Below are 19,698 nucleotides of genomic sequence, written 5' to 3' on the forward strand. Positions count from 1 at the left end.
GACCTTTGCACCGCATGCCTCGACAGCGCTTTTCGATCTCTACAGCGGATGACCACGAACTCATTCTCTTGGAACTGATTGAGGGTTAGCGATATCTAGAGGTAGCGTAGGACGCCAGAACAACCGGGGATCATGCCAGTGCTTCGTGCCTTTTAACATTCGTCTCTACCGTCTTCTCTATGATTGTACAAAGCCTGTTCCAGTAGACTCAGTAATCCCCCCATCTATAATCAACGCATGGCTCGTAATGTATCTGGACACATTACTCGCCAAAAATGCCACACCATTTGCAACGTCGTGGCCATCTCCCATCCGACCCATTGGCACATTATGCTGAGTGATCTTCCTTGCCACTTCACGATCCTCCTCCTTATCACTCATTTCCAAGTTCTCGACTAGAGGCGTGTAGATAAGACCAGGAACGACACAGTTCATGCGCACACCTCTAGATGCATACATGCAGCCCGTAGCTTTCGTGTATTGGACCACTGCGGCTTTCGCCGTAGCGTACCCTATTTGAGGTTTGCCAATATATCGCATTGCGGTGATGGAAGCATTGTTGATGATCGTTCCAGAACCTTGCTTCTCCATTATCGGCAACACCAGCCGACAACATCGAAAGACACTATTCAGATTCAGATCGATCATTTTCTGCCAAACTTCTTCGGTGATAGATCCGGGGTCTCCAGGTGCTGTCATGCCGACATTGTTGTAGAGGATATCGATTCTGCCGTGCTTCTCAAATGCTGCTTTCACAAATGCTTCAATGTCCTTGATGTTGGTCACATCGGCGCTGACAACATCACAGACGGCATTTGGGTTGTCATTTTGTAATCGTCTCTTGGTGTCTTCTGCGGCTGAGAGGTTGAGGTCGCAGCCAAAGATCTTGACGCCATTGTGAGAGAGTATCCTCGCTGCTGCCGCTCCATTGCCCCAGGTCTCGGAGTTGGGTCGTCCAACTTGGCCAATGCCTGTGATTAGAGCAACTTTGTCTTTGAGATCTGGATAGATAGGAAACTCGGCTGTCATGGCTGGTCGTCGTAGAGGTTCACAAGCTTGGAAGAAGCGGTACTATGTCAATGTGCAGCAATAGGTCTTCACATTCTGGAGCGGAAAGTAGTCAAGCAGGTGAGGTGAGAAGTCAACCGACCTCGAGACGAAGCATGCAGATCACGAATTTTCAGAGGGAAACTCATCCGACCTGAACATAACGATCTGCCGGTAGAACGTATAGGAGGCGGTTTCTGTTACTGAAGAGGGGTAAAAGGCAGGCCCTGGTGGAGGCCCGAGGAATTACTCGTGGATAAGCTCGTCCAAGTATTGCCTCATTCAGCGATATCGGGACGTTCTTGGTGGGAAATGCATATTGATGGTGTTATACAGTACACTTGGAACCAGACGGCGTTCGTTGCTTCTGTCGAGAAGACCCGTTGATGAACACAAGGGCGCACGGACCGAAGGCCAAGAACTCATAGTCCCCAGCCACCACAACTCTTTCTTCTCTTCTCTTCCCTTTCGCCCCCGACACGAACACTTCGCAGCACCAGATCAGACAATATCGCGTTGGAAGGTCAGCCGGAGCCTAGTGACTTCATTGCTGATGATGGACCTTCTCTGCTTGGCATCTTCTTTTGTTCTACTTCCATCTCTTCGATGCAGAGGATTCAAGCCATCACCCGGCAGCTCCTCCCTCGCAAGATGAATACCACTAAGCATCCAATCGCTCCTCCGTCTTTGGAAGAGCTTGTCGACGTACTGACTCCAGCTCTACGAGCCAACTTCGAGAAAGCAAAGGTCAGCGTCGAGCGATGCCCCGATCTTCGTCATCCTCCGTATTATCTGGCGGCACCAGGCCTCTCCGGAGATGAATGCGTTGCCGACATTGGTGGACAGCCGAATCTGTTTCCTGAGCCAAGACTGGAATGCAAATACTCGTTGATAGAGATTGCAAAGGAAATGCAAATGGATCCCGATGGAGGCCATTTGCTTGGCGCCGGAGCAGGTCCATTCCATCGCATTGGTCTCAATTCCGAGCTTGCCCCAAACCTGAGCTGGAGCAACAATTTCGAAAATGTCGTCAATCAGACCTACTATACAAAGTTCGATGACAGCAATGGAAGACATGCGGCTGTCTGCGAAAGAAGTCCTACGACTGACTGTGCACTGATGATGAATTTGTATGGCTCCTCTGGCCTTCCTGGCGATGTGATCAAAATCTCAGCGCGAGCCCGGACTGGCCATCACAAGAGCTTCACCGAATGCATTCGAAAGACACTCGCAGAAAAGTATGGTGATGATCGGCCAATCAGCATGGGAGGCATATTCCTGATCAAGGCTGGCAAAGCACATTTTCATGTCATGCCTGACTTTCCACCTAAGAAACAGATGCCCTTCAAAAATGCCAAGCAGCTCAACGACTGGCTGACCTACCACGATTTTGAGGCGCCAATTGTCTGCCTGACAGTCTTCCATTCGGCAGATCCAGGCAAAAAGCTAGGTCTTCGGATGGAGCACACTCACTGCTTTTCGATAGATGGTGCCAACCGGGGCGGGCACTACCATTACGACCTCCCAGCGGGTGACGGTGTCGACGAGGTAGAATATGAGGCTTACTTCAACACTGCTAAGACTATTTATCGCATCGATACGCCTGAAGTCACGTTGGAGCGTGACCTGCACGATTGAACACCCTATTGGAATCAGCGTGACGCTTGCACTGACGGCCAGCATGCGCGGAAGTTGTCGCCATGGATATCTCCGCTAGACAGTGCGAACAGTGGTCCGCAGGTTGCGGACAGCAGCCCGGTCTCGAGCATCGAACGCAGAGCGTGCATATTGCTGTTTACGACACGACCTCTTCACAGAGCCATAGAGATGTAGTTCTTTCTTCGCTGCCGCAGATTCTCCAATAGCAGGCCCAAGGTTGTGGAGGACAGCTCTATGACTGCTGACGCGACACAAGCTTAAGCCGTCGCTTTTGAGCAAAATGTGGTACAGTTCAAGGCTGTTCTCACTTTTTAGCTGAGGACCTGAAGACTTCGGCGAATCCTTTCGTATATGAATAACTCTCTCGACACTCTACCTGAATCTTTCTCTATACAACAACGATCACCTTCAAGTACTACGACCATCAAAGACAAAATACAAAGCACCCACAACACTTGACAAAATGAGGCTCATCAACGTGTCACCGCTCTTCGGCCTTCTCCTGGCCACGGCGGCCATCTCCAAAGCTACGCTACCGCCACACAACATCTATGAGACGGTCACCGACACGTCACACTTCGATGATGAAATCTCATTGAACAACAATACTCTTATGGGATTCATGGAGACCGAAAACCTCCAGAGTGGACCACCGAAAGTCTACACTTTCCGAAATACTCCCATCCACCCAAAACAACTTGACAAAGTCATCAAACGCGCCTTCGCCCGCGGCGACTGCGAAGAGTTCTGCAAAATCAACTACGGCCACTGGGCCTGCCATCCCAACTACCCATGGCCCATGACCTGTCTCGGTCAATCCAGAAAGTACCGATGCGGCGAGCCAGGAAAACCCGAAGAAAACTGGTGGACCGCCATCGAAGCCTGCAAAGATCCTCGAATCGACGCCAACGGCTTCGTGAAACCCCAAAACGACACAACAGCAGCAGGTTATGACCACCCGATTCCACTTCCAGAAGACCTGTTCGTCCAAGGTGCTCCCATTCCCAAAGACTGCAGAGATCAACCCTACGGTGCCGACCTCTACTACAACTGCCGCAACGTCTGGCAGACTCAACGCTGCTGCGCAGTATATTCCACCTGGCAAGAAGAATGTCTCGAAGTCCAGAAGGATTTCACGGGAGAGGAATGGTGTGGAGGAATGGAGCGGGGACTCCATACTTTACCTGACGGCGAGTGGGCTGTTCCAGACAATTGTGCAGTCTACAGAATTCAGGATAAGAAGTGTCTTGTGCCGAAGAGAGGGTATCCGGGAGACTATGTCGATGTTCAAGGACAATCCATTCACGGTGATTGGAGTATGGGACCCGGTTGGCATCGACTTCCGATCAACGATGACAATATGCCGAATTAGAGGTGGAAGTACGATTGAGTGATTAGAGACTGTAATTTTAGGGACTTTTTTTGGTAGGAGGTTTTAGACGAGTTAGGTATATAGTGGTACACGAGAAACAAGTTCTAAAAAGTTGGTCTTTGTGCCTCAAAATTTCCCCTTCAATTGAGTAGAATTGGTATTCACAATGTCGCTCGCACGCTCGCTATTCCGCCTTTATTCAGGGTATTCTCAAACGCACAAATCAGAAGAACAAAAAGATGCGGACTATGAAGTTACATGAAGTGATTTCGTGTGTGTGTGCACGTCATCACCTGAATATGAAGCCTCCAATTTCCCCATGCGCCATGAGGCCTGTATCCGCCTCTTTCCTCTTTTCCTGTCATGTCATAAGCGTCGTATCGGTAATGTCGCAAGTTATGTGCAAAGGCCGTGAAATGTTGCGAATTCGTAAATGTCGTCCGGGGTGATGCCCTTTTAAAAGCTTTCCAAATCGGTTCAATGGCGCTCAGTGTTGTATGTCTTGCGCGACACGGCCATGCAGGAGCTCGTTGGCGGAGGCCCCGTCCAGTCGTGGAGTCGCTGAGAGCAATTGCGCCATTTGATCGGTCTCTACGACGCCCAAAGCCCTCTCGCGCAATCTTCCTCGCACATCTCGCGGCAGCCTTCAAACCACTCACTCCGAAGAGCCTCCGAAATCGTGAAGCGCAGATCTATATCTCTCTCCAGGCATCCTTTAACGAGATCGATGACTTCAGCTCCGCCCGCTGCGGCATGGCGAAGCGCATATTCATCCCATTCTGCGTGAAGAATAAGTTCTGCGGTTTTGCTGGGCATGGGATGTCGGAACGGTAGGTCTCCTGTACAAAGCGCGTAAACGATTACTCCAAAAGCCCAGACATCGCCGGCTGTTTCGAACAATTTGCGGTTAACGGAGAGCCCCTTCGGCGACGCGTATTCGAGTGTGCCAATGATGGAGGACGCGGTCCTTTTGGGGAGCTCGCCAGATAGTGACAGATACTCCATGTCGCGCTCTGTGACAGCGCCTTCGTCCATGCTCTCGCTGTGTAAGAAGTCTGCAAGTCCAAAATCGCAGAGTCGTAACACTCCACCGTCGGATTCAGCATTCGGCACGCTCATGTCGATCAAGCAGTTTTCGAGCTTCACGTCGCGGTGGCAGACTCGAATGTCCTCATGCAAATATCGCAGCGCGCAAGCTAATTGGTACGCGTAACTCTTCGCCAGTTTCGGTGCTAGACCTTTGCGACCGTCGCTGCTGGAAGCATTTTGTCTTGACTTCCTTACCAGATCGAAAAGTGTGCCACCTGTGTTCAAGTCCATGACGCAGAAAGTCGCGAAGTCAGTCTCATAGACAGCGTGAAGACTGAGAATATGTCGGTGCTGGAGGTATCGCCATATCGAGACTTCGTGCTCCACTTCTTGCTGCGCCTTTTCGTTTTCTGCCTCGCCGACCCCAGTTATGCTCTTCCGTACAATCTTGACAGCGCGAACAGTGCGGTTGCCGTGTTCGTCGATCGAATGCACTTCTTTGACCACGCCGAACCCGCCTCGATTGAGCGTGCGACCAATGATGTACTCGTTGTTCAGTCCAATGCTTTGGCCTTCGTCGTCAGGCTTCGACTCAGTCGCATTCTCTTCCACATCTCCCTTTCCCCAGTTGGCGAGGAATGCATGGGCGGGGCTGACCGAGGTTTGCGCAGAGTTCGATCTACGTGAAGAACGTCGAGAGGCTGCACCAGGAATCCGTTGAGGACGCATCCGTATTGATCGCGTGCTGGAGTTCCGGCTTAACGGATCGTACATGTCCTCAATCGACGAGGCGACAGGCGAAAGCGAGTGGTCCACTTGACGCGACTCGGGTATAGTCTGCGGCGATACCATTAATTTTGCAGCTATGGACTCCACAGAGTCGGTCAACGTGCTCAGATCGGGTGGCGATAGTGGCGATTGCAGTGCTTCTTCATTGGACGGAAATATCATCGATGCGGATGTCAGGGACGCTGTCGGCACTTCCTGATTGTTTCTCGTCCCTAACCTCGTTGCTCGACCGGCGGACCGGCTCTCCTACACATCAAATGTTGGCGCGATTCATGGCATGGGGTGATGTTTACGCGTTAGACTTACCGGTGAAGGGGTTCGTCTTGAACTCGGCAGGATCGTAGACTCCGACAGGTCCTCCGCTGATGGAAGACTCCCGATCAGCCATCTCGTCCTGGTCAGCGGCGACATCCTCTGCGCGTCGCGGTGGAGATTTTGCTCTGGGCTGTCCAGGTCGGCGAGATCCGAGGAAGCTACCTTGTCGCTCAGCGGAGGAAGAAAGAGGGATTCTTCGGCCGTCGTCGGTTCGCGCAGTTGGGCAGAAGGATATTGCTCTTCCACGCTTGCTAAGATTTGCCTGGAGAGCCTCGATCTCGGCGGTGCGCTGTTCGGCGCGGCTGGCTGAGAAGGCTCTCCAGGAGACGCCGGAACCATTCTGCTTCGGCTTGTCGACCCTCTGCACTTCGTGGCTCTTTTTCAGCGGGTCTACCACTTTCAGAAGGTCGTCAGGGTTGACTTCCTCCGCACTGCCTTTGCGGGAAGCGACGGCTTCTTCGTCAGAATCGCTATCTTCCAGGTATTTCTGGGGAAGCTAAGTTAGCGCGAGATTTCATGATCACGTGATTCATGTTCGACTTACAGTTCCAGCGAAGGGCGACGCGACAGTATGAAGAGGAACAGCTACAGCAGAATTGTGCCTGGGTGATGTTTCGGCAACAGCAGGTAGTCGAGTGCCGTGCGGCGTGGACGAGCGCGGGAGACCGTCGGTAGGATCTGAGCCTCTGTGTTTGGTTGACGGAGCCGGGCTTGCGCCGCGACCAGTGCGAGTAGTGGAGTTGGAGTATGTCTCGTCGTCAGAACTGTCGTCAAGGTATGCCAAATTGCCTGCTGCGAGCGCTGCAGCCTTTTTCGCCTCACTGAGCGCCGGGAGACTGCCACGCCGGCCTGATCCGTCGATCACGCGCGCTACTGCGGCGACTCTCCGAGGTGCTGGACTGGGACGGCGGTCGGATCTTTTCTTTGTGGGGACGTCGTCTAGGAAGTCATCGTCGCTGTCGCGAAAGGCGTCAATGGATGCAAAGGGGGAGCTCACGCTCTTGCTCGCGGACGGTGCTCGGGGCGGTCGCGGTGATGGCGACGGCTTGACCACGGGCAGTGCCTTGGTCTTGGGTCTGCTCTTCCTGTCCTCTTCCTCACTATCATCTTCGAAGCCCGTCGCAAAGGGATCAGGTCGACCGCGTCGGCGTGCGGTTTGGACTCGGAGACCGCTAAAGTGCTTCTGAATGTCGTATGCGGCCATAAAAGGCTGCGATGCCACTGCTGTTATTGTGTGGGGTGTGGAGTCGCGCTTGGGTTCGGAAGCAGCATGGACGTCCAAGAAACACAGCTTTGCTCGGCAGCACAGCAGCAGCGAACAATGGACGAAGCGTTTCTTATATGAACTAGTGGCCACCCATGCATTTGGCAATGTAGTCAAACTGTATGGCTGTTAAGTAACCCCGGCGCAGGCAGTAATGGTGCTGGGACTGGTCCGCAGCGGTGGAATGATCCAATCCTCAGGCAGAGCCAAAGAGGGGCAGGCGAACCGTGAATCAGTCTTTATCGAGCCAGCAAGAGCCATAATAAGGGATGACGGACTTGCCAAGGAACAAGGAGTCTTGGCGCGGACTGTACAGCCTCAACCTTGAAGGGCGTGTGTGTGCTTTGGCGTCTCAGTCCATTTGGTGCACGTATGACTTTTGGAGCACAAAGCCCAAGACGGAAGTGTGTGGAGTCTTGAGCTCGGAGCTGGCTGGCCAGGCCTTGTCTCTCCGCTATGCGATGCGGTCCGCGAAGCACGATCCACGGTGAGAGCCGAACAACAAATGAGAAGCTCAGCACCGATCGAACATCATTCAGAAACTGCGGTAAGCCTCCGTCCAAGACGTCTTTGCTGCAGAGCGGGAGCCACGGGACAAGCTAGTAACGTTAGGATGATCTTCCAAAAGGCCAGGGTCGCTCGTGCATGCTGCATTTACACGATGCAACGCCGCAGAACCTACGACAACGTGCCACGGTCGCTGAAATCAAGCGCACGCACACCGCCTGGCTCGATTAAAGATTTGCGGTGGCACTTGGCACTCGTCCCGCCTGGAGAAGTGTCGCCATCGCAGGGATGCCGTTCGGTCGGCGTGAACTGCGTGCATGGCAGCCTGGAGATGCAAAGCTCGATGGACATGGACTCTGACTTTCGGCGGATTGACAGGCCAGCGGAATGCAGCGAGAGCCGGAGAGTGTATTCTAGTGTGAGCGGAGCCGGTCCAAAGCAAATCACATGAAAAGCAACGGGATCCGTTCTCGTGCAGCTTGTTGAGCTCCAGCTGTTCTGCGGCCAAGACCACCAAGCAGTGGTATTCAGAAATGCCAACAAGTGTGGGCTTGTTTGTGATGAGATGAAGTGTAAACAAACGCAGCTAGTGATGGGTAGCATGTTAGAGGGGGTCTACGTGGGTGGGCAACTACACCTAGGCGGTCGCTTGTTCCGATGCAGTGTGGGCAGATCAAAAGACGGCGGATCAAGCTACCACTGCTCTGAAGTACCTATTGTCGTGTGACTAGCAGGGAGAGCAGGGTCCCGCGAAGGAGGCTGTGTAGTCAGAGGACAAATACCAGAAATGCCTCAGTGGAGCGATGAAGTATGGCATGGAAGGGCTCGCAGACACGCGAAGACAGACTGTACATCGAACCAACTTCACGGCCAAGGTACGTCAGAGATGACAGATAGCTGTGCATATACCGGGACAACGCAGCAACGCAGGAGCTAGACGGCTGGCAGCAGCAGTTGAGCCTCGATGCTGCCCGAGCGCAAGCCACTTTCGAGGGCTGCATATTCTCTGATCAGATAATGCTGCACTCTGCGCGTGTTCCCTGAGGGATCAATATCGTTATCGTGTGTGAGTAGTGTCGAACGGAAAGGTACGTTTGGAAGAAACATTGCAGCACGCGGGCCGCAGCGGCAGCGGCAGCGGCAGCGGCAGCGGCAGCGCACAGACTGGATGACCAGGCTGGTGCTTGCTGTGGGCGGGGAGTGGAGTTGGTTGAGAAGCGGCAATGTATCGCGATGGCCGTTCTGGCGGGCAGAGTAGACTCAGTAGAGACTGCCAGCGCGCGATAGAGATGGTGTGCTGCCACGCCGAGATCTTGTGAGCGCGTGGGACGACCAATACGGAGCAGAAGCGAGCGGCATCCTTCTTCGCATTCACATTCACATGACGCCAGCATCGTGATAGCCCAGCTCAGGCACAAGCACACGCACACGCACACGCACAACTCGACCATAGCTCAGCTCAGCTTTGCCTACGACCAACCGAAAACACCTCATCCGCGAACACCAACCCAACCCAACCCAGGCTGCTGCCGCTGCCGCCCATGCAGCATGGCCATGGCCGACCTCTGTCGAAGGCTCTTTTCGTGCTGCGGCAGTAAGCAACCCTCCTCCTCCTCCGCGCCTCGAAGCCCGCGACTCGGCCTGGTCGCCGAACATGAATGCCAGATGCTGACTGTCGCACAGGCCGCGCGAAGGTCGACTACGATAATGTGCTAGCAGATTCAGAGCGCGAAGCTGTCGCCGACCTCCTCAACTACCTCGAAAACGTAAAGCTACACCTACCTCATCGATCCATCCTCGCGCGTGCCTTGGCTAATGGTGGAGACACAGAGAGCAGAAACAGACTTCTTCTCGGGCGAGCCGTTAAACGCACTCTCAACCCTCGTATACAGCCAGAACATTGACCTGCAGCGGAGCGCAAGTTTGACATTTGCCGAAATCACAGAAAGAGGCATGTCGTGGCATGCAATCAGCAGATGGCTTTTCGCTAACGTGGATACGCCCAGATGTCCGCCCCGTCGATAGACAAACGCTCGAGCCCATCCTCTTCCTCCTCGAAAGTAGCGACATCGAAGTCCAACGTGCTGCCTCGGCTGCCCTTGGCAATCTTGCCGTTGATGGACAAAACAAGACTCTCATCGTCTCGCTCGGCGGCCTCAACCCGCTCATCCGGCAGATGAACAGCCAGAACGTGGAAGTGCAATGTAATGCGGTCGGCTGTATAACAAACCTGGCCACACACGAGGAAAACAAAGCACGTATAGCACGATCTGGCGCATTGGCGCCGCTGACCAGACTTGCCAAGAGCAAGGATATGCGAGTGCAGCGCAACGCCACTGGCGCTCTCCTGAACATGACACATTCGGACGACAACCGGCAACAGCTTGTCTCAGCCGGCGCGATACCAGTGCTTGTCAGTCTTCTCAGCAGTCCAGACACCGATGTGCAATACTACTGTACGACAGCCTTGAGCAATATCGCAGTTGATAGCACGAACCGCAAGCGACTCGCGCAAACCGAGCCCAGACTGGTGCAAAGCCTGGTACACTTGATGAGAGGGCAGGCGCCGAAGGTTCAATGTCAAGCAGCACTGGCACTTCGGAACTTGGCCAGTGATGAGAAGTACCAGTTGGAGATTGTCAAAGCAGGAGGTTTGCCACCGTTACTGGGCTTGCTACAAAGCAGCTATCTGCCTCTCATTCTCTCTGCAGTCGCGTGCATACGGAACATCAGCATACACCCAATGAACGAGTCACCAATCATCGATGCTGGCTTCCTAAAGCCTCTGGTGGACCTGCTTGGATCGACTGACAACGAGGAGATTCAATGCCATGCTATATCAACGCTGCGAAACTTGGCCGCGTCATCGGATCGGAACAAGCAGCTAGTCCTCCAGGCGGGAGCAGTGGTCAAATGCAAGGAGCTTGTGCTAGATGTACCACTCAGCGTGCAATCAGAGATGACTGCTGCGATTGCAGTGCTCGCTCTTTCAGACGACTTGAAGCCACAGCTATTGGATCTTGGTGTCTTTGAAGTTCTCATTCCCTTGACCGAGAGCGAAAGTATCGAGGTGCAAGGCAATAGCGCGGCAGCCCTTGGCAACTTGAGCAGCAAAGGTAAGCTCGGCATTCACCGTCTCTCCGGAAAGTGCTAATGACTTGCAGTTGGTGACTACACCCTCTTCCGCTCATCTTGGAATCAGCCATCTGGTGGTATCCACGGGTACTTGAATAGGTTCTTGGCCTCAGGAGATCCAACCTTCCAACATATTGCAATTTGGACACTCTTACAACTTCTGGAATCTGGAGACGAGGAACTTACGGACATGATCAAGAAGTCTGAAGATGTCATGAAGATGGTCCGCGAAATCAGCGAGAAGACTGTCGAATCTGAAGACGAAGGCGACGAGAGCGAAGATGGCGAAGGCGAAGTTGTTGTGCTGGCAAGAAGATGTCTCGACATTAGTAACGGCGACGTTGCGCCTGGAAGCAAGACCGATAGCCAGCCTTCGTCATACAAGACGTAGGGGCAGCTTGAATCGCTTCTGTCCTGGAACATGGCTGGCGTTGGCAGCGGCACCATCGAATGTCGCTGATTTCGGAACCTTCGCCTCCGCGCTCTTCACTGGTCGGCCGATCTGAATCGGGCGAAGTGGAACATTTGCATTATGAAGTTTTACAGCGAGCAAGCGAGCAGATCGAGATTTCACAGCATCATACTGGCGTTTCGACAAGAGGCGCTTGTCCAATAGCGGCGCCTATTAGGGTGGGCGTGTACTTTTTGTTATGCAAGGATACGAACGTGCGTAATTATGGAGTGTGTATTTGGATGGACGAATTGCTTGAAAGCATGCTACTACTCTATACCTCTACAGTTTGTGGCATAAATGGATCATGCAACCCGGTCGCCTTTGCGCGAAACTCTTCTTATCTTTCTGTTTGCCAGGTGAAGTGCGTACGTTATTCCTGCTGGAACCATTCTCGCTAGTTATGCAGTAGACCGGCATGATGCTGGAGGCCGTGGTGTTTGACGAAGTATGGAGTTGCTGGCGAGCTGGGTGAAGATCAGCAGCATCCTCGCTGTCATCTGACTTTGGACGAGCGACGAGCAACAAGCACGAAAGCAGTTGGTCGAGATACCAACGGCGTGGCGATTCTGAAAATGGAATGTCAAAAATGTTTTGGGCGAGGTGAGCAGCTCCGTCTCACCTCACGAAGCTCCGAAGCAACGGGGCTGCTGAATCGTGGCGAATGGGAGGAGGATGCTAAAGCTCTGCTGGGAATCTTTGGCAACGCCGGATGCTTCTCCAATGAGGCGACCGAGGTGTTCGAGAGATATAGAGAGCGCCTGAAACGACCAGCTCCGATCGAGGACGGCGGCCTGAGCGAGAAGCGCAGAAGAGCGACGGAGATGCGGGAGGAGGACAGCTGTCGCGCCCCCGACGTCGAGGCGAGCGACAGCGCGGGTGAGGATGAGGTTGTGGGAGCAGCGGAGGAAGTCATTGAGATAGATTCCGACTAGGTCGAAAGTGTTGATACCACGAGTGAGCTCACCTGGACTCCGTAGTGCAAGTGTTGCTTCGGGAAAAAATGTCACTTTCACATGCAACAGAGGAAAGTGCGGGATGCCTGGGCAACGGCTGCCACAAAACGCCTGGACAGAACCTGCACGCAAGAGACGGAGCTTGCGTATATTCTTAATTCGACGTGATGACATGCACTGTTGTGCCTTTGGCGGTGCCACAAAATGAAGTCGGCAATTCCACGATCCTGTCCATCCCAAGCTCTCATGCTCGACCGTTGCGCCTCTGCATGCTCAGTTCTGCCAATGCTGTAGGCTCACGGACCATCAAAACAAACATGAAGCTCTTCTAGTCGCGAATTTTAACTCATTGCATGGCCGTCACCACCATTGGCGCTTCCACTGGCGCTCCTTCGGCCAGCGACCATGGATTCCCTCGAGCAGATGCGAGAATGGCTGCTCAGCGCCCAGCCCGTGCTTAAAAAGCTCAACAAGGAAATCCAGGACCATGAGCACCAAGTCCTGCACATCAGCGAGCAACTCAAGACAGCCCAGAGTGACAGCACGAGGAAGCAGAAGACTATCGACGAGCATCAGGAGAAGCTCATCAAGCTGGAAGAGGAGCGCGACAGCTTCAAGGCGAAGTACGACGAAGCCAAGAAGTCCTACGTCCAGGGCCAGAAGACCATCGATGAGTATCAGGAGAAGCTGATCAAGCTGGAAGAGGAGCGCGATAGTCTCAAGATGAAGTACGATGAGGCCAAGAAATGCTACGTCCAGGGTCACAAGGACCAGCGTAGAGAGGACGCGAAGCGGGACGACCAGATCAAGCAGCTTCGCCGCAAGTGCAACGACTTTGAGGAGCGTCTGGAGGCAGCCGAGGCCACAATACTGCAAGCTACAACGGAAGCGGAGGAGGCTCGTGATGATGTCGATCGTGTGCGGAAGGGCGTGGAAGAGGTCAAGCAAGCAGCCGCTGAGCTGTCTAAGCCCGAGTTCAGCGCCTTCAACGAGGCCACGGCCGGTCTTCTGGGCAAAGCACTCGACAATATGCGGAGCACATCGAAGCACTTGCTGAAGGCCGAAGAGGGAGAGGAGCAACGTCGCGCAAAGCGGATTAGGCTGAGCCTGAAGGGCGCTACGTCTAGAGCACCGATAGCTCTTGACGATTAGGTACACGCAGTGGAGGTTGTGGACAGCTTGAGATGTACAGGTAGGACTGGGGTGCAAAAGAACACTGTCAAGAAGGTGTCGAGGTAGGATATCAATTGCTGAGGCAAATGAGCATCTTGGCGGAGAGTTCCCTTGTTTGACTCGCATCGCCCCGAGACATGTTGGTGACCTTGATTGTGGCGTGGCGTGCAGTTGTCTCATGCACTTTTGTTGTCGCGAAACAGACCATCTCAACAATTGTCGCATGTTGACTTCCAGATATTCGCAGACTGTACCAGTGCTTTCTTCGCGCGCGACTGCGACACGCCTTTGAGAATCCAAGAGACGGCACGGCTCCTCTTTCAGGCTCCTAAATCGGGGCCCCAGGCTCTTGAAATGGCAGGAACCGAATTTGACATCTTGAAGGACGACACCATCACAAGATTCGAGCGAGAAGAAACATGATCTCGAGTGCCGGCTCCAGCTCCTCGTCGAACAATGCAACAGCCTCGTCCCCAAATACAACTCCCAAGACTCCATGTCCGACATGTACCAGCATGACGCCTTTCTGTCGCGGGAGCAGCTCGACGTGGCTGAGACAAAATATGAGGAAGTTCAACTCGAGATTGCAGAAATTGCAGGCCTCGCTAGAACTTGTTAATGAGCGGACCGAGATGATCGTATCGAATGCGGAGGCGCTAGAACTGGCGCTCGCGACCGCCCAGCGGCGGCACGACGAGCTAGCGGACATGAATGAGGAATTGGTGCGCGAGAATCATGATCCGAGAGACGAGCTCGGGGTATTGAAGCGGTATCGTGACGGGGATTGAGAAGAAGGCACAGGGGGCGTGCCTAAGGGGGTCATTCGAATGACTGATCGCAGGCTCATCGGCCTCGGAGCTAGCTTTCTCATACTAGAATCGAATCGATATTGAAAGTGTTTCGTTGCGAATTGCCAGGTCATGCTCCATAACGCAGCTCCAGATTATTAGCCGTGAGTACAGCAGTCGGGGCTGATACGGCTGTGCTCTGTGTGCCATCTCTGGTGTCTCCTTCACCTCTCAGTTGTATCGTGTTGCGCAGAGACAGAGCTTCGGACTTGAACAGAGATTGTTCGATCCTGACACGAGACGAATTTGATCTCAGACATCAGTCGCGCTGTTCCAGTTTTCGAGATTGTGTCTTGGGACGAAGTTAATGTATATTGCTTGCAGACGGCCACGTCCACGATTGAACTCCAATTGTTTAAACAGTCACGACGAAAATTCTCCATTGCTGGTTGTCCAGCGAATTCATCTCCGAAAATGGTATGGTTTTGGTTCAAAGCATCCAGCGTCCAGCCTGAGCCCGAGCCCGAGCCTTCAAGTAAAACTCTTCACAAAGCCCAGGTGGCAAGAGACACGTCTATCGAACGATACCATAATAAGATCAGGGATCTTCAAGAAAGCTTGGTGCTCGCCGAGCGAGAAGTGAACGAAGCGTACAGGGAAAACGGCAGCCTCCGGCGTGCAAACAGCACTCTCGAGCTGAATCTCAACAAGGAGCATGAGGTGAACAAGCAGCTTTGCCAAGAAATTCAGGCTTCGGAAAAGCGTCAACAAGAGCTTCGCAAGTGCGCTGATTCTGTGCGAAGTTTGTTGAAGAGAGCAAACTATGAGCTCGAAATCCTCAAAATCGACAAATACCGCAAAGGCCACCGATGGATCACCGCAGTCCAAAGCAACTGCCTTCTGTCTCAGCAGCGAGACTGGTTCCAAGCCACGAGAGACCAGGACAAGTCGGGCTACGCTAAGCTCCAGGCGCAGAAAAACAGGACGTTGTGGAGATTGACCACATCTCTCTCGAAGCTCGCACTTCAGAACGACCAGCTAAAGCTCCGCGTCAAAGAACTGAACAAGGCTTTCCAGACGAAGTTTGAGCCTGGTATTGAGCTTGCCGTCGCAAGAGAGAAGCTTTCGGGAGCAAGACAGAAGATTCGGGTTCTGGAAGCTGAAAAGCTCGCCCTCCTCGCCATGGACAAGAAAGCCACTGACCTAGAGTTCTCACTGCGGCAGGAACTCGGGCAGGAGAAGACCCGAGCCTCGAGGTTGGAAGGTGCTTGGAAAGATGCGGCGTGGTTGTTGGATGGAGATTGGCGATATGTGGATAAACAGTCGCTACGCGGAATTTTGAAGCCCCTTGTGGAAAGCGGTGCGATAACGTTTGAGAGAGCTGAAATAGTGACAGTTGAAATTATCGGATATATGTGGTCACCGGATGGAAACCATCGACCATTGTCTTCCTAAGGTTGGTGGCATCGTGGCTTGAACCTGGGGCACGACATAGAGCTGGACCAGAAGTATAGACAGAGAACGTGATGAATTCATCCAAGAAGATTTTGCAGGTCTCGTTTCACGCAGATGTCCTAGATGACCAGAGTTCGTCAATACTATTGCCGCCTCGCTCTAGGATCGTCAGCTTCCCGCTTCCGGTAATCTCTCTGCTCTTTCGTGCCAAGACTTCCACCTCCGCCTTCGTTCCTTCTCTCCCAGCCACCGAGGCGAACGACCAAGGCAGTTGCATTATCCGCATCGCCCGCAGTCTCAACGGCAAAGCTGACCAAATCTTTCGAGGCCTGATCAGGCGTCTTCGCTTCTTTCACAATATCGACAATCTCTTGGTCCTCGAGATGGCCAGACACGCCATCGGAGACGAGCACGATGAATGCGTACCCTGCTGGGGGAATCTCCACAGTAGTGAGCTGCGGCTCGGCTGAGACGCCGATGCGTTTGCTGCCAATGTCGCCAAATGCACGAGTGTTTGCCAGCCCCAGGACTCTTTCCTCGCCGAAGCTATCTGTGACGAAGGAGGCAGCATATCTTCGAAGTCGACTGGCCTCGGTCGGCATGGAAGGGTGATGATTAGCCGTGATCGGCACAGCGGCTCCGTCGCTCGTGCGGCACAGTAGGATCCTGGTATCTCCAACATGCGCTGCTATGAGCGTGCATGGACTGTTCGGGTGCCAGAAGGGAGTTGGCGTGGGAGTTGAGACCAGTGCTACCGACGCTGTCGAGCCTCCTTTGAATCGCGTGCTGCCACCAATTGCCTCATCAAGGTCAGGCGAGGAGCCTCGCGGCGCTGGTCTTCTTCGCAAATTTTGCGAGGCTTCCCGATCAGGATGGAAAAGCATGTCCTCATCATTGAGCGGACGATCGTCCATGACAGGGTCGTTCATCGAGGATAATCTCTCGCGAAGTGTTGCTTCCTGTGAGCCTGCATCTTTGCTGTGTTTTGCTGCCTGGGCAGTCGTGAAATCTAAATCTGCCTTCAAGAAGGCGTACGTGAGGACCGTCTCGATAGAACTATTGTTACTCGCAGACGCTTCGCCTTCTCCAGACACAGCTGGAAAGTACTCTGGCTTGAATCTTTTGAAGTAGCCACCAACGGTCTCTTTCCACGAGCTCACGAGGCTCTTCTGTAAGTCCTCTGGATCCTGCTCACCCATAATGCCGCCGTCCGAGTAATAGACATCCTGTCCGTCTTCCTTCCGAAGTGTGCTCTCCATGCCGAAGAGGAGAGCTGCCTCCTCAATGTAGCCGTGTAGTCTATCGCGCAAGAACTCTGAGCACTCACTGCCGCCATGACCATCGAACACGGCAAAGTAGAAAACCTGTGGGTCGCCGGTGTCTCGAGTGGAAGCTATGCCTTGTGAGATGTCACGCTTGCCGCTTATGCTGACGGGCTGCTTCTTCGCAAAGGCCGGTATTTCCACCGTTCCAGCTTGATATGTGTCTTCATTGTACGGCCTGCTGCCTCTACTGACACCGGCACCAAAATGATGCTTTGCACTCTTGAGTGGTATCCGAACGACTGTCGTTTCGCGTGATGGTGCTGTGCTCGGCAGCTGAGAGCTTCTCGGCGAGGGTCCCTCGTGAGGCTTCGATTGTGACCGCGGCAGCTTATGATGGCTTGGACCTGATTTGTCTGGCGAAAGAGAAGTCGAAGGCAAATGCGTCACGAAGTAGTCGTGGAAGGCTCGTCTCTGCGCAAGTGTGCTTGGTCTCGGCCGGGTATACTCTAGGTAGCATTTTTGCAGAGCTTGTCGAATCGAATAGGGCGTTCCGTGGTGCCGCATAGCCATGACAAGAGATAGGGGATTCGGGCTCCTCTCAACGCGCCGGGCGCCCTAGAGGTCTATGTATATATACTTTGCAGACAAACTAGACATGACGTTGAGCTGTCACTACCACTGCCACGCGCTGCTACTCAGCACCATTCGGAGTCTAAAGCGCAGCGCAGGACATCCATTGCGGGAAATCGGATCGGATCTGGCCGCCCACGTGGCTGACGAGGCTGGAATAGAATATTCCTTGTCGCCGAGCATGTCATTTCTCTCCGGCTGTTCTCCTTTCTCACCAACATTCCATTTATCCAAACATCCATCCGTCACATGCTGTCATGTCTGCTTAGCCTGCACTCCACAGTGAGAATGCTTGCCGCCCAGGAGTATCTCGCTAACGAACCACGGCACAAGCATAGCAGTGCGACCGTTGCAGGCTGCCGCACGCAGACGCCAGAAGAGCTTGTGGAACATGGACTTCTGAGACATCAGTTCCAGTCAATCGCGCAAGACGGAATTACGAGTGAACAGCACAATAAATAGTGAATGGCTGCGCATTTACGGTAGGTATCGTGAATGTAAGCTGGTTCTGCTTCTCCCTAGCATCAGAAGGAGCACGCGCCTTGCTTCATGCCTGCAACCCAACTTTGCAAACACGTTAAGGCACTAGGCACCTCGGCTGGTCCGCAAAATCATCATCTTTCCCCCGAGCGCAAAGACTCCAAACCTTTAACCATACCCCTCGAGGCAAGCAAAATGATGCCCTCGCTCGCCAGCGCTCTTTTCGCGAATCTCGGTCTCGCCTCGCTGGCAAGAGCACACATGATGCTCGCGTACCCAGCGCCATTTAATGGCTCTAACAACCCGCACCGCACTACGCCACCCGATGTGTATCTACAGTATCCATACGACTGCTGTGGCGAGAACGATCGGTGGTCATATCCCTGTAAGAATACCACCTAAGCGAGCCATGTGACGGTCTGTCACTGACGGTTCTAGGTCGTGGCTACGAGAAGCTCCTAGACACGCCTGATGGTGCTCCGACAGCGACCTGGAAGGCAGGAACCATAGCATACTGGAACATGACCGGCATCGGCAATCACTACGGCGGTTCGTGTCAAGTCGGCTTCTCTGTTGACAAGGGCAAAACGTTCCGCGTCGCCACAAGCTATGAAGGCAATTGTCCACACCGCAATCAGCCCAGCAGCGGAACACAGGGCCAGAACTTCGAGTTCAGAGTTCCGAGCGACCTGGACATCGGCGTACAGCTCTTCGCGTGGATCTGGTACAATCGCGAACAGGAGCTGAACATGAACTGCGCGGCTGTCAACATCACACCGGCAGAGCCTCAGACTTATTCCGCCAAAATGCCTCGCGCGGTTTCGTATGGGTCTCGACCACTTATGTTCGTCGCGGATGACGGCAATGACTGCCAAACACCTCATGCGACTGCAGAGCTCAAATATCCTTTTCCTGGGCCGGATGTGGTCTCTGGCGATGGCGTCTATCCGCTGCAGTATCCAGAGGGCAGCTGCAGTCCTGACAAGATGCTAGCTAAGCAGAGCTATGCAGGAGCAGTCAGAAGTGACTGAGAAGATTGCATTCTGTAGTCTTTTTTGGAAGCTGCAGCCGGTGTAGAACTGTGGGAAGCGTGTATACCTAGATTTTCGGAAGTGGCCGAGGGACTCCGACCTTGGGAGAAGTGATGATTGCAGAAATGATAGGCTCTTGGAAGTGGTTTTGACAAGCATCATACATGCATCACCATCCAAAAGTCATTCGGCTCCTCACATTCGTGCTTTGTGCAGCTCACCCAAGATTCTGCCATGTTGATTGCGCGGCCTTGGCACTTTGGGGACCCGTGCGAGATTGCCTCGGAAAGCGATATCCTAGGACTGCGTGCCCTTTCAACTCGTTCTCTTTCTCCAAATCATCCTCGATAGA

General features: G+C 53.5%; 12 protein-coding genes across 12 annotated transcripts; 8 read left to right on the top strand and 4 right to left on the bottom strand.

Moving 5' to 3' along the window:
* Nucleotides 1-177: 177 nt before the first annotated feature.
* On the bottom strand, nt 178-1,029 carry MYCFIDRAFT_134394 (uncharacterized protein; the record flags this gene model as incomplete). The annotated part of the gene is made up of 1 exon (XM_007926600.1): nt 178-1,029. The coding sequence occupies one exon, from the start codon at nt 1,027-1,029 to the stop codon at nt 178-180; it is 852 nt and encodes a 283-aa protein (XP_007924791.1).
* Nucleotides 1,030-1,553: 524 nt separating this feature from the next.
* Nucleotides 1,554-3,116, top strand: MYCFIDRAFT_214637 (uncharacterized protein). Its single transcript, XM_007926601.1, has one exon. It carries the CDS (start codon nt 1,654-1,656, stop codon nt 2,683-2,685), a length of 1,032 nt encoding a protein of 343 aa, XP_007924792.1. The 5' UTR covers nt 1,554-1,653; the 3' UTR covers nt 2,686-3,116.
* A 53-nt stretch (nt 3,117-3,169) lies between these two features.
* MYCFIDRAFT_195300 (uncharacterized protein) lies at nt 3,170-4,078 on the top strand (the record flags this gene model as incomplete). The annotated part of the gene is made up of 1 exon (XM_007926602.1): nt 3,170-4,078. One exon carries the CDS (start codon nt 3,170-3,172, stop codon nt 4,076-4,078), a length of 909 nt encoding a protein of 302 aa, XP_007924793.1.
* Nucleotides 3,442-6,619, bottom strand: MYCFIDRAFT_163010 (uncharacterized protein). The gene is made up of 2 exons (XM_007926603.1): nt 6,203-6,619; nt 3,442-6,142 (listed from the first exon to the last, which is right to left on the bottom strand). The coding sequence occupies exons 1-2, from the start codon at nt 6,548-6,550 to the stop codon at nt 4,670-4,672; spliced, it is 1,821 nt and encodes a 606-aa protein (XP_007924794.1). The 5' UTR covers nt 6,551-6,619; the 3' UTR covers nt 3,442-4,669.
* Nucleotides 6,620-9,530: 2,911 nt separating this feature from the next.
* On the top strand, nt 9,531-11,879 carry MYCFIDRAFT_202916 (uncharacterized protein; the record flags this gene model as incomplete). Its single annotated transcript, XM_007926604.1, has 5 exons — nt 9,531-9,576; nt 9,666-9,748; nt 9,813-9,933; nt 9,989-11,098; nt 11,231-11,879. 5 exons carry the CDS (start codon nt 9,531-9,533, stop codon nt 11,506-11,508), a joined length of 1,638 nt encoding a protein of 545 aa, XP_007924795.1. The 3' UTR covers nt 11,509-11,879.
* On the top strand, nt 11,181-11,879 carry MYCFIDRAFT_210804 (uncharacterized protein; the record flags this gene model as incomplete). Its single annotated transcript, XM_007926605.1, has 1 exon — nt 11,181-11,879. A coding segment is annotated over exon 1 (312 nt), but the record flags the coding sequence as incomplete, so codon positions are not given.
* A 1,050-nt stretch (nt 11,880-12,929) lies between these two features.
* MYCFIDRAFT_195303 (uncharacterized protein) lies at nt 12,930-13,676 on the top strand (the record flags this gene model as incomplete). The annotated part of the gene is made up of 1 exon (XM_007926606.1): nt 12,930-13,676. The coding sequence occupies one exon, from the start codon at nt 12,930-12,932 to the stop codon at nt 13,674-13,676; it is 747 nt and encodes a 248-aa protein (XP_007924797.1).
* A 517-nt stretch (nt 13,677-14,193) lies between these two features.
* MYCFIDRAFT_173213 (uncharacterized protein) lies at nt 14,194-14,590 on the top strand (the record flags this gene model as incomplete). The annotated part of the gene is made up of 3 exons (XM_007926607.1): nt 14,194-14,268; nt 14,297-14,471; nt 14,499-14,590. The coding sequence occupies 3 exons, from the start codon at nt 14,194-14,196 to the stop codon at nt 14,588-14,590; spliced, it is 342 nt and encodes a 113-aa protein (XP_007924798.1).
* A 25-nt stretch (nt 14,591-14,615) lies between these two features.
* On the bottom strand, nt 14,616-14,928 carry MYCFIDRAFT_173214 (uncharacterized protein; the record flags this gene model as incomplete). Its single annotated transcript, XM_007926608.1, has 2 exons — nt 14,616-14,775; nt 14,804-14,928. The coding sequence occupies 2 exons, from the start codon at nt 14,926-14,928 to the stop codon at nt 14,616-14,618; spliced, it is 285 nt and encodes a 94-aa protein (XP_007924799.1).
* A 31-nt stretch (nt 14,929-14,959) lies between these two features.
* MYCFIDRAFT_173215 (uncharacterized protein) lies at nt 14,960-15,875 on the top strand (the record flags this gene model as incomplete). Its single annotated transcript, XM_007926609.1, has 2 exons — nt 14,960-15,835; nt 15,867-15,875. The coding sequence occupies 2 exons, from the start codon at nt 14,960-14,962 to the stop codon at nt 15,873-15,875; spliced, it is 885 nt and encodes a 294-aa protein (XP_007924800.1).
* A 208-nt stretch (nt 15,876-16,083) lies between these two features.
* On the bottom strand, nt 16,084-17,769 carry MYCFIDRAFT_133445 (uncharacterized protein; the record flags this gene model as incomplete). Its single annotated transcript, XM_007926610.1, has 2 exons — nt 16,084-16,763; nt 16,845-17,769. The coding sequence occupies 2 exons, from the start codon at nt 17,767-17,769 to the stop codon at nt 16,084-16,086; spliced, it is 1,605 nt and encodes a 534-aa protein (XP_007924801.1).
* A 741-nt stretch (nt 17,770-18,510) lies between these two features.
* MYCFIDRAFT_195305 (uncharacterized protein) lies at nt 18,511-19,346 on the top strand (the record flags this gene model as incomplete). Its single annotated transcript, XM_007926611.1, has 2 exons — nt 18,511-18,700; nt 18,754-19,346. 2 exons carry the CDS (start codon nt 18,511-18,513, stop codon nt 19,344-19,346), a joined length of 783 nt encoding a protein of 260 aa, XP_007924802.1.
* Nucleotides 19,347-19,698: the final 352 nt, after the last annotated feature.

Source organism: Pseudocercospora fijiensis (assembly GCF_000340215.1).
Source record: "Pseudocercospora fijiensis CIRAD86 unplaced genomic scaffold MYCFIscaffold_3, whole genome shotgun sequence".
In the NCBI taxonomy this organism is placed as follows: domain Eukaryota; kingdom Fungi; phylum Ascomycota; class Dothideomycetes; order Mycosphaerellales; family Mycosphaerellaceae; genus Pseudocercospora; species Pseudocercospora fijiensis.